Source organism: Amphiura filiformis, chromosome 6 (genome assembly GCF_039555335.1).
Source record: "Amphiura filiformis chromosome 6, Afil_fr2py, whole genome shotgun sequence".
Classification (NCBI taxonomy): domain Eukaryota; kingdom Metazoa; phylum Echinodermata; class Ophiuroidea; order Amphilepidida; family Amphiuridae; genus Amphiura; species Amphiura filiformis.
Window position 1 is genome coordinate 77,295,508 of NC_092633.1, and position 13,594 is coordinate 77,309,101.

At 35.2% G+C, this 13,594-nt stretch overlaps 1 protein-coding gene across 1 annotated transcript in view; it reads left to right on the plus strand.

Moving 5' to 3' along the window:
* LOC140154778 (uncharacterized) overlaps positions 1–13,594 on the plus strand; it is a 134,803-nt gene that overhangs the window by 57,541 nt on the left and 63,668 nt on the right. Inside the window, 15 exon segments of the mRNA XM_072177345.1 lie at positions 198–243; positions 979–1,276; positions 1,547–1,796; positions 1,891–1,945; positions 2,930–3,185; positions 3,450–3,604; positions 4,361–4,498; positions 4,789–5,004; positions 5,197–5,239; positions 8,553–8,716; positions 10,121–10,258; positions 10,448–10,706; positions 10,844–11,004; positions 11,583–11,705; positions 13,162–13,366. Coding sequence (XP_072033446.1) covers positions 198–243; positions 979–1,276; positions 1,547–1,796; positions 1,891–1,945; positions 2,930–3,185; positions 3,450–3,604; positions 4,361–4,498; positions 4,789–5,004; positions 5,197–5,239; positions 8,553–8,716; positions 10,121–10,258; positions 10,448–10,706; positions 10,844–11,004; positions 11,583–11,705; positions 13,162–13,366 — 2,507 coding nt within the window.

Genomic DNA, 13,594 nt, shown 5'->3' on the forward strand with positions numbered 1-13,594 from the left:
ATCACCAGCACCTATGAAATTGCATTAGAGTAGTATAATATAGGAATACACTAACAGTTATTGCAAACGGTTATCATTATGTTGATATAAGCATAAATTCTATAAAACATTTTGCCTTCATATGTTGATATAACCATATCCTGTGTTACTTTGTTTACTTTGCAATATCGATTTTCTGTTTTCGTTTTCTCAACCAGGATATAGTCGGTGGTACCCAGTGCTCTGTGGAAAATGATCTCACAAGTATGATTCTTAACATAATATTTTAGAACTTCATATGCTGTAAATCGATTTTTCCAATTTTGTCATATAAATGCATCACACGAAATAAGTCCCCCTCTCAAAATTTCGTCATAACATCATAACAAAATTTTTTGTACTAATAAAACTAACTTAGAAATAATTATATGACTGTTTACTATGTGTTGTGTGAAAATGAAAGGTGTCCATAACTGCATGGCTGAATGAGCCCAAATTAAAGACAAAAACTGTCCTTTCCCAAAGTCACAAAGTAGGCCTTCAAGGTGTATTGGGACAAGGAATGGGACTAGCCATCTTACAACTCACTGTGCTGAACTCTGCACCAAGAAGGAGATTTGCATGGCTGAATGATCAAGAATCGATACATGTTAGAGTAAATGTTCATATGGTGAGGATTTTACTCAACCACATGGGTTGGCCATTAGTAACAAACCATGAATCAACTTTTGTGACAAGCATAGGCCTACTTTGTGACTTTTGAAAAGAGCAGTTTTTGTCTTCAATTTGGGCTCATTCATGGACATCTTTCATTTTCACACAACACTTAGTAAACAGTCATATAATTATTTCAAAGTTAGTTTTATTGGTACAAAACGAAACCTGACAATGTTATGACGAAATGTTGATATATTCAATCTTCAAAGCAAAAGTGCAAACAAATATTGGAAATGTGTCATGAAATAAATCATTGTCTAAATGTTTATCTTGTGTAAACAGTGTTTATTAAACACGAATGTCCTCATGATATCCTTGCAGGTTGCCCAACGATTAACGTCCCCTTCTACGTCAACACAATAACTTGTTCAGTATTGGATAAAGAGTGTCTAGGGGTCGAGTGTTGTGTAAAAATGGACTTCAAGATTTCTGAGTTGTGGCTGCATGCATTTATTAGTTTGGATCCGTGTGGCTACCAGTTCTCCATAGGCTTTGAAAACTGGAGGGTCAATAACTCACTGTTTACCTACACATGGAATACCTGGAAATATATGAACATCGGAAGTTATCTAACGATGAGGTATAGTTTTGGTCTTCGACTCAAACTTTCAAATTCTTAAAGGTCTATGAAATAACAATGTGTAGAATAATGTAGATTTTTATCACTTCAGTATCGCACTAACGAAACAAAACCAAAATAGCAACAACTTATTTAATTGTCATAAAGAGACGGACACAAGCACCAAACATACACCAAACCACCCCGTCCACACACCCCATGAACTTCAATTGATCCACACATCTACTTTTGTTTTAAAGACATTGATATATGTTAAATTCATGCTTACAGCTATTCGATCAATAAATTACCGGAAATCGGCGTTTTCAAGATTGACCTTATACTTAACATGTGTATTGATGGCTCCTGTATGGATATATCAGTGTTCAAAGGCATCCACTTGCCAATACCTGCCTGCGAGATTGACCCAGCGATGTATCCATTACCAGGGAATGGTACACTCGCAGGGTTTTTGGAAGAGCTTGGTGCAGACATCGGCGATTCTGCAATAGAGCTTGTTTTAGAGAAACTTGGTCTTCACGTAAGTAGAATTTCAATATTTCACAAATGAAATTATGATTTTTTTAAATTCCTATATAACTATAACTATACTACATAGCCAATATATTTTGCAGGACCTTTTGAACAAAGAGCAGTGTGAACTTGGATTACCTGGGTCTGTCACAAGTGGTAATTATATAAATTTATATATTTTCATTGTCCATATTAATCAACTCATTTACATGTAAACCTAAGGATTTAAATTTGAGATTCGCCAGATTCAATCGTAATAAATCGTTCTAAATATCGCTATACTTTCTATTCAGAAACTATGCCCTAATATAATGTTGTACAGGGGGTGAAAATGTAAGTTGCTCGGATGTTCAAAAAACATTATGCAAACTGTTCCTCAAGTTCAAGGGATTCAGGAAAAGAACTGCGATGTGAAGGTCAGACTTTCACTTCTGACTCATACACAACAAGCAAATCGACCTTAGACCTTTTGTGCCCCATAACTTCTTAACTAGGTCGTATTCGCACAAACATTACATTTCTGGGATCCCTGGAGCCAGACGCATAATTTGACATATTTGAAATGTTATTGGAATCAAATTAATTTTCCCTTTATAAGATACCATGGGGTCATTTGGGGGTCTTTTTGAGGGTCAGACAACAGATTCGAGTTCAGCATAACAAAACTAACATTAAATAAGCTATATAGTTGCCAACTTTTACGCAAACATGCTGGTTGGAACACGATTTTCAAAAATAGAACTAAACCAATTTCCCACCCTCATGTGGCAGTGACGTCAGTGCGCATTATATTGGACGCAGCTTCAAATCGCTAGTGTTCTCTCAAAGCACTGGTGTACACACGCACGCGCATAATGAAACTGCATATATGCGCGCGCGAAACAGCTACCTCGTCGCGTTGGATGGAAAACGGTATAGTGTAATTGGTGATATAAAAGTCAGTACCCGGTTGATAATTCAAGTCCAACTTTTTTGTTTATTTGTGTAAAACAGAGTCCCCGTTTTCTGACAAACACGTGTAGTAGTGGTGGTTGTTTGTGTGGGTAGGGATGGGGGTGTGCGCGTGTGTGGGGGATGTTTTGGTGTATGTGCTGCATGCAAGCCCACTACTCTTATTTAATTGTTTCGTGTTACTTACAGGATGTCCTTCCATTACCATGGGCATGTTGTCACCATTACTATCATGTGATGTCCTTGATTCCTGTTCGGGTATCAGATGCTGCGCTAATGCTGATTTTAAAATCATAAAAAGAAACATTTTTGCCTGGGCAAACCTGGATTTCTGCAACTTTGAAATTGCTGTAGGATTTGAGAAGTGGTCAATTGAAATATCTCTGTTTGGGTATCAAATGGGTGATACAAGGAAGGAAAATATCAGTGATATTTTGCAAGTAATGTAAGTGCCATTTATATCCATAGATCTCATCTGTCGATGTTAGTGAAATTAGGGGTGCAAGCAGCTAAGAAAACAATGTGGAACTGTGTCCGCCACCTGTCAAATTGAAAGTAGTAGTAGTAGTTATTTAAAGTACCCTACTTTGGATGGCCATTACCCTTACTTTGTATGGCCTTTACACCTAACAGTTGCTGGATTCCATTTTAATGCCATAACAAAAAATATTGTATGTAATAAAAGTGTTAGAATGTTTTCCTTTTGTAGGTGGAGTGTTGACAAGCTATCATCTGAGAAGGTCTTCCAGATTGATCTCAGACTTGGAATCTGCATTGAAGGTGACTGCGTAGAAGTAATCATATTGGACGGAATCAAATTACCAATCCCAATCTGTGATACAAATGCGGAATTTAAATTACCTGGTAATTAAACATTTTCTCTATCACGTAATAAGATTATCCAAACATGACGTTGATTTGACAATGTTTTGCTTCCATCAATAATTCTGTGTTTTTTATTATAAGCCGTGGTTATTTTCTAAGTGTAAGAGAGAGGGTTAATGGAACCTTAGCATATTCTTTATCTCTTTGGTCGCTATGAAATTATTTTAAGGCATATTGATGTCAAACTTGGTATTTAGATTAGAATAGTGATTTCTTTGTACCAAATCGAGCCACAACTTGCATTTTGTTTGCATTTTAGCGGCAAATCGGTTTGGTCTACATTTTTTTAACAACATGGCTTTTCCATATTTATTGAGGGTGCGCTTACGTGACGTCATAATGACATAATCGTGGATAAAAAAAGACCCATAGTTATACGCTGATATCAAAAACATGCAATAATACGTTTAGAACATTCTTTTCCTTCCCCAGACGTGTTACAAAAAGTGCCTCCGGTAGATACTGATCAAACTAATTGGCTAGTCTTTTAAGGGATCGGATAGCGACGTTTCTGAATACGATGAATGTCCTTCTATTAAAAATCAATATTTTTGACATTTAACAGTCGAAGTAAACTTTATAAATCTAATGATATGAACTTAAACTGTATGTATCTTGGAGGAAAAGCCGAAAATGAAAATGTTGACCTTTTGTATTGGAGATATACATAGTATTTTGAACTTATATTAATGGTAGCGTCCCAGTTTAATAACTTTAACGTTTTCTTGGTAACAGGAGACGGATCAGTGTCAGGTTTTCTGAGTGAAATAGGATCTACAAGTGGGATCTTTGCGGTAGATGCAGTTCTCAGACATCTTGACTTGCAATCATTATTATCAGGGAAGGCATGTTCTATAAATGGTGTGTCATCAGGTAAGTAGCGACCATTGGTTTGCCTTTTAACAATTTGGAAGCTCTGAATAATTTACAACTAATACATTTAAATCGAGCGACATATACGACATGAATCTATTACTCTGTTTCTAGCTTGATTGAATTAAAGGATGTGGAACTAAATTGTTTGGCTAGTTCTAATACTCCTCTGAATATTTTAATAAAGATCAGCTTGAGTATAATCATATCAAAAATATGATATATTCATGGAGAATGAAAAAAAGTATAAAAATCAAACTTGCTTTTTTTGTTATTTATACATATGGCAGCCTGTTCTCCTGACATTCTGCTGTCCCTAGGCGTGCATGATTCTTGTGCTGTGATTGGTGATAAGTGTACGGGTGTACAATGCTGCCTAGATCTGGACTTAATCATATCCACTGCATCAGTATCTGTTTGGGTATTGGTTGATCCATGCAGCTACAGGTTTTCTGTTGGATTTGAAAATTGGGTATTCAATGGCTCTGTATTCAATTATGTATGGGGTAAGTTAAGAATAATACTTCATATTTTGCTTATAATATTGTAAATTAAACCAATTAATACATGAAATCACTTAAACACAAGTGTTGGAATCGTATTCATGTCGCACTTTAACTGATCATATTGATCTAACCTAAACCAGAAGTGTAAAATGGCCTTATACCGTTTACAATGAAGGTTTTGTTTTGTTTCAGGAGATCAAAAGGAATTTCAGATTACAAAGTCGATAGCCGTAAGGTAAGAGCCTCTTGCACAGCCTCATGCATATTTTCCTTTGTGGGATTATAGGCAACTGGTCACTGGAGGGGCGGGCGTGAAAACTAGCACTGCAGCTCTGTTATATTGATTTTTCAACGTAAAATGCCAATACCTATTTCAATGCATCCAAAGGTCCAGGGAAATTAATGAGGTGTCACTGGAGCTGGAATAGATAATAAGAGTAAAAATGTTTCGGTGTATATAAATCCTACACAGGTTTGGGTTCAAATGTCATTAAAGGGTCAATTCCTGTGTAAGACCATATCCTTTCAAAAATTGTCTAAAAAACAAAGCACAGTAACGGTATGTTCACACATGAATTGCGGTTAACAATGTATATGTGGCATTTTTTTATTTTTGGTCAAAAGTCATTAAGGGGTCACTTCTGGTATGAAACGAAATACTTTCAAAATACATCTTCTCCCACAAATTACGAAAGACAGTGACGAAACTTACAAACATGCATTGCTATTACCCAGTGTTTATAGATCATGCACATGTTTGGGGTCAAAGGTCATTAAGGGGTCACTTCCGATGTAAAACCAAATATCTTCAAAAATTGTATTAGAAAAACAGCACAGTGACGGTATGTTCACACATGAATTGATTGTACGTGGTATATAAATTATGTCGTATTTTGTAATTGGGTCAAAGGTCATTAAGGGGTCACTTCCAGTATAAAACCAAATACCTTAAAAATTTTACCAGCCAAGAACAAATATAGCACAATAACGATATGTCAACATATGAATTGTTGTTACGCAGTGTATATGTGGTATTTTTTTTTTTAAATTTTGGGTTAAAGGGGTCACTTTCAAATTCTTTCAAAATGCCTCTCCTGACACAAATAATATAGCAGAGTGATGCCACGTGTACACATACATTAACATTAGCCAATGTCTATGGGGTGTTCAGAGGTTTTGGGGACAAAAGTCATGAAGGGGACACACCCCCGGGACACACCACGGCTGTGTTCGTGGTCTTAGACCACAGCTAAGTGTAGTTCATTTTGTAAGTCTGTTGATTAATTGAACCTTTATTATGTAGCTTCAAGACTCGTTCCATTACAATCCCTTGAAACACACGCAAAAATTACCCTTTTCTGTGCGCTATTTGAGGTCTTTTTAACAACAAATTGAATGTAAACATGCCATCACACGATTGCAAATCAATAAAAAAATTAACATATGTTTCCATCTGCGGGGGTACTCTAATTAATTTTCGAGATACATATGAAAAGGTTTGGCCACAATAGCAGAAAAGTTGTAGCACGAAGAGCAACATTTTTGCTGCACGGCTGTGTATTCGACAATCATGGAAAAACCAGTAGCAGTTGTGCTCTCCATTGTTCTCTCGTCATGGCTGATCGATTTCATTTGTTTGGAATTTCCCTGCACATCAAAAACATTTTGGTAATATGTTATTATTTTGTTATTTTGGATGAAAACCACGGGCATCTTGAAAACCTAAAAGCATGAACATTTATGTGTACCCTCTGAATCATGCTACAATTTGAGCCAAGATTTAGAATTTTGATGAAAGATCGCTGGTTTTTCGTAGTCAAAGAAATTTTTGAAGTAAGGTTTTTGTTTTCAAATAGGCTTTTAACTTTCATATCCCGAGCTTGGAGCGTTTGTATACGTTTTATAAACCGTAAACACACACTGACCAAAGCCAGAAAAGCCAGTGGGAAATAAACAGCTGAATTGCCGTGTATAAGAAGTGTGTAAACTTAGTAATTAGGCAGATGCACGAAAGTTTTTCATATGGAGCTTTCAAACAGTGCTCTCGCCTCTTCCGGGTGTTTAGACTGACAGTGAGTCAATGATAGCATCTGTACACTGTATATTATTACAGATCTTAAATTAAACAGGGAGGGTTGAAGTCTTGTCAGTCTTCCGATCCGAAAGGGGTTCAGTAATTTTTTCAACGAGCAAGTTCCAGATTCTCCGATTCCCACAAAAATAAACAAAATATAAAATAAAATTGGCATTCCGTGGTATGGATGTTGATATTCTCTATTGAAGCTGATTTGTTCAGGATTATTGTTATTGTTAACGTAAGCTACAACGCAAAACCCCTAGTCGTAGCAGGTAATTGAATATTTTGTTTTGATGCCGTGTTTTGAAGTTTGACACAACGGGCTATAAACCTTCTGAAAATCAAGAATATATAAAGTTGAGACGAGTGTATTATAGGTCTTACAACGCATGCGCACAGGATCATCATGCAGATTTCATTTATGCAGGGCATTTATGATAATCCTATGCTGCCAATCACTCTCCTTGATAAACCATTGCCTGCCAATCACTTAGCTTGGCAACAGTTGCTTGACAGCTGACGAAACATTTTTGCACAATTTTTTCTGGATTTTTTTTAATTATTTGTTTCAAACATTTTCCTATTCAAAAGTATTTAAAATTAACCTTAAGGGATCTGGAATGAGCGTTTTGAGCGTTTCGACAGTATGTTTTGTTGGACATGAGAGCACATCAGACATATCGAATTGCATTTTGAATACGAAGAATGTCTTTCTGATATCAAATAATTGTCTTTTTTGAAATTCACGATATAATACAAATTTTATGACAAATTATTAAAATTTGATATTTTTCACATTTTGATATATAACAGTCCTCGAAGTAAATTTTATAAATCTAATGATATATTCTTAAAGTGTATGTGGCTGGGAGGAAAAGCCGACGATCAATTGAAAATTTTGACCTTTCATATTGAAGATATGGATTTTTTCCCAAAAAGACCTAATTTTTATGGTGTTCTGGGAATAAAATCCATATCTTCAATACAAAAGGTCAAAATTTTCAATTGATCGTCGGCTTTTCATCCCACCTACATACTCTTTAAGTATATATCATCAGATTTATAAAGTTTACTTCGAGTACTGTTAAATATCAAAAATATCAATTTTTAATCATTTGCCATAAAATGTGTATTGCATTGCGAATTTCAAAAAATCAAAATTATTTGATATCAGAAGGACATTCTTCGTATTCAGAATGCAATTCGATATGTCTGACGTGCTCTAATGTCCCACAATAAATACTGTCCAAACGTTCATACCCCATCCCTTAAACAGATAATAACCAGTAATTCTGCCCCGAATATCACACTTTAGATTTGAAAATAAAATCTGTTACCAATTTACAATTTCGACATTACGTCATGTACGTGGTGCTTCACCATTTTGTTAAAAATATCTTACTCTTCGTAATTACAAAATAATGATAAGCTACTCAAGTTTTTATGTTATCAATTAACTTAAAATAAACAGATTCACAATTCGCAACAATGATACAGCTATGGAACTGGAAATTAACTTCAATCTAGAGGTGTGCATAGATGGTACTTGTGTGGACATCGTTGTGCTAAAAGACGTCAGAATGCCAATACCTGTATGTAACCCTGATTTTGCCGATATCGATTATAACTTATCAGGTGAGAACATTTTACTTCTTCTCTCACTTACCTTATCTTCGACCTTATTTTCAAGCCTAGAAACCATAAAAGCTACAGTTTATTCATTTTCTTTTAACAACAATTGCTTAAAAGGGCGTTACCTTTCACTGTGGTTAATTGTGATATTGTTCCAAATCCAGTCAAGTGCAAGTCTAATGTGTTCTTGTTTATTTTCTTGTTTTTAATGTTTGAATGTTTTAATTATAATGTATGTATTTTCATAATGCTATTTTTAGTGCAAATATCGTGCAATTCAGCCGTTGGCTGCTATGTGATTTACCAAATATAGAATACAATAATAGTTTGTGTTGACAATAATTTATTTATTTATTTATTAAACTTCCCAATTTCCCTTTCAGTTCTGGCATTGGTATGTGGATTTATCATACCATCAAGTAGTTTTCCGTGTTTTCATTGGATAAGCACCCCAATTTACTGACATGATATTTCTCATATCATACCCCCTGAATGCGTCCCAACGCGCTGTATCATACCTGCTGAGCGCGTTTATGCGCGTATCGACGCACTGTATCATGTTAGTAACAACATACGCATGCGCAGCTCTGCATAAAAACTCAGACAGCGTCGAGTTTCATAATAATCATGGCAGTTCAATAACATTGTTATGGACCCGGTGTACACGCAACCTACAACAGGCTCTAATATAACTATTTTTGCATTATCGTAACTATTTTTGCATTTTTCTCAAAAACTAACAACACACTCGTATATTATAGGGGCAAGGAATCCAGTTAGTACACTGGAATTTCAGTGACTCAAGACAAGCGGTACGTTATTTATGATAAGAAAAGAGGTACCGCTAGAATGTACCGCATTTCTTAACATATAAATGAACCACTTGTCTTGAATCACTGAAATTTCAGTGAAGTAATTGAATTCCTTGTCCCTATAATATACATAACCTTTCTTACCAGTATATTGTTATTTTCGAGAAGAATGCAACATTAATCACAAAATTTATCAGGGGGTGTAGCACCACATTAATGCTTTATCGCACACAAACTACATAAATAAAAACAAAATATACGAAGTGCCTTATATGCGATTTCCCCACTATCACTTATGAACTTTTCACCTCCATCTATGACATACGGTACTTCTTATTAATTCATACACTTGAGCGTCTCTGAATGAAGAGACTGAATCTAACCCCATTATGGTAGCAAAAACCCCTTGTTGAACCAGTTTATAGTTGTGATCGAAAATGAGAGGTACGTCTTCATTTTGTGAGATCATAGGTTTAAATCTTTAATTATGAAGTCTACCAACACAGATGAACTTCCATGCCCGTTTATAGTTATATAGGATTCATCAATATACGGATGGTATAAAGATATTTATGTACCTTTTCTCTGTGAATAGCCGATGGTTTCGTCGAGACTTTAGATGGGGCTATTATCAAAGGTGCGACTGTTGAACTGCTGAGTGAACTTGGTATTAACCCTGGTCTGTTTCGTGAGGGTGTTTGTGATGTTGTATTTACAAATGCAACTCTGAGAAGTAAGCTACTTTTATTAATTCATAATTGTATTTGTATCTTAAAATTGTATTTTGGATACGCAAAATAATGAACGGGCAATACAGATAAATACTGCTGAAACTGCTGAAAATTTGAATGTACATGTGGGAATATCGAGTAATGAAACAATGGTGCAAACAGTTTAATCTCTTTATGGTTATATTCTTTAGACTGCCCGTACATGCAAATTGCAGATGACTTACCAACAGGTGTAAGGTGTAAGCTTCGTACGTCATGCTTTGGGATTGACTGTTGTCTTGATCTTCAAATTGGTACACTAAAGCATCTCTTCAGATTAGAATTTAATGTCGATCCCTGTCTTGGCAAAATAGTGTTTGGCTTTGAAAACTGGAGTTATAAGAGATCGGTAACAAATGCGGACTTTGGTATCAGTCAAGAGATTGCGATCGGTAATGTGTTCAACTTCAGGTATGTTATTCTCGAATTATTTTAATTAACACTGTTTTTGTTTTTATACACGCTTTTGATGATATGTTAATACAAGAATGGATCTTGCTATAATAATTTGCATAGAAATGTACCCATGTACATATATATATTTATAGATGGAGCTTAGAGGTAACTGAAGGCATGTTGATTGTCAGTATGGGCTTTGAAGTGTGTACGTTTACCGAATGTAGCGGTCATATCAGCTTCCTCGATGAATCGTTAACTCCACTACCACATTGCTATCCTAATGGTACTGCTACATGGAATACTTTGCCAGGTAAGATATCCCAACAACACGAAGCACCCACTGACGTAAAGTTTTTCACATTAGGGATATGGTTGCTGGTGTAAAGGTCGTGCAGCAAAATGAATGGGACAACTCCCAAACAACTTTTCTCTCATTTTGAAGCTTAAATTATTGTTAATTCTGACATTATATGAAGCGATTTAGGTTAAAAACAACAACAAAAAACAAACAAACAAAAACAAAAACAAAAAACAAAACAAAAACAAAAAAGCACGCATTTGCGTAATAAGATGATCTCCTGCATCTACGCCTATGGAAGCCCCTTAAAAGTAGTTTATCGCTTAGTTATGGGGAGAAATGTTTGGTTTCTTTTTTCATTAACAAAATCAAATGTAACACAAAATAATATACATGTATGTTAATCAAAAGTAGTGTATTCTTCTTAATAATATATCACCATAACATATCACCAAAATATTTATATAATCGTCGGATACCTCACATTCCGATCCATTAATTGTGCTCTTCGTATTTCCAAACTTCAAGTTTATGTTGACTTTTACCACTTGACTCCGGATGTTTGTTATTTTCATTAATATTCCATCCAGTTGCAACGACTGATTCCTTCTTTGAGGCTACTATCGTTGGTCTCCAAAGGTTCGCCACAGCATTACATCTCCCAACGAAGTTACTTACCTTTACACAGTGTATTTTTAGAGACAGACCTCAAGGTAGGTAGTTTCATTGACTGTCCTCACAATAGATAAGTGTAATTAGGGTTGGTTGTTTTTGCAGTTTTTGGACACTTTGCCCTGTGACCTATCGGGAAAATTTTATGCGTACAAAATATTATTTGAAATGTTTCATAAATTAATTATATAAAATTGTTAATGACAACATTATTACAATAATAAACAAATGAATAATAATTACAGCAATTTCAGAATTCAAAGTGTCCCAACACTGCTGATTGGGCTTATTCCTTCCATTGCTGCATCCATGGACCGCCTTCTGTTTTCGCCGCTTAAATTCATACCTTGCTTGACATAGGAACATCGGAGAGATGAATATATCATTCAAAATGAGTTGTAACATCAAAAGCCCCTTTGACAAATAAGATTGTATTTGGTCCAAGCTTAACTGACATAGCAAATGCGGTCGATCCGTTTGTATGAATGTGTTGCTGTTGTAGAGGCTCTTTCCTTGGATCGCATGTTTTTGCTTGCATGTGACGTCATATCTAGCATTTGACCGGCAGTTGTCATTGATATTCTTTGCCAGCAGTATTCGCGCGTATCCTATTTTGTAGAGAAAACGTACTTGAAAACGTACTTGCAAATATAACGTTCAAAAGTGAAATGGTCGTATGTTATGTCCTCCAGCATATCGATGGACCGAGCCCTTTGCCTTTGTTAATGAAAATATTGTATAATATTGTTCTGTAGCACTCTCTAAATGTAAAAGAGGGAAAAACTCACTCCCAAAAAGAGTGATTCACTTATAAAACCACTCAAACATGAGTGAAATGTGGTTTTTTTTAACTTCACAGCCACTCAAAAAAGAGGGAAAACCACTTTAAAAGAGTGAATGTCAACTCGTTCAAGGAGTTAAATGAAGGACAACATGTTTTTAACTCCTTGAAAGAGTTAAAATTCACTCTTAAAGAGTGGTTTTCACTCTTTTTTGATTGGTTCTAAAGTGTGTCAAAACCACATTTCACTCCTTCCTTTTTGAGTGGTCTTATAAGTGAACCACTCTTTTTGGGAGTGAGTTTTTCACTCTTTTACATTTAGAGAGTATTACATGTGTAACATTATGTAATAGTAATCGATATTAATAACATGTCGTCAGCCTCATAACAAAATTGCCCAAGTTATTTTGCATGTTATTTTTTTGCAATTTTGACCCTGTTGAGTAATAAACCAATAAAATGTTCACCTTGGATGTGTTTCTTAATATATAACATGAAAAGAGATGTATTCCACAAGTTAATGAAGAAAGCGGCTGCAAGTTTGATTAATTATGGGTTTATTACTCAGAAAATTAAAATGGCAAATGAGTAACATGTATAAGAATGACTTGGACAATTTTGTTATGAGGGTGACTATGTGATGCTACATTAAACGGATATTTCAATATTTCAAAATATATCATTATCATGCACTCTATAATTGGATGTTGTTTCAGTCTGCCCAGCACTACCAAACCCACCAGTACCATCTTCAGGTGGCCTCTGTCAGTATACCAGCGGATGTCTTGGCATCGTATGCTGTGTGAATACAAACCTAGGTTTTATCAGTCGCAGCCTAAAAGTCTCTATAGCCGTTGACCCATGCAACTTTTCTTTAGTTTTAACCTTTGAAAACTGGAGCCTGAATACATCACTTTTAACGTAAGTTTTCCAAACTTAAATGGTATGAACATTTATACTCGATGCATTTTTGTTAAGAGAGTGAAAATTATTTAATTATAATATTTTAAATTTTGGGTTATAATAGAAAATGCATGAATAGATTTTTCGAGAGTAAACATAAGGTAAACATCCCTAGTTTAGGGAGTTTAGAGTAAACACATTGCGACGACATAAATGATTTCAATTTTTAAAACTTGTTAAAACCTG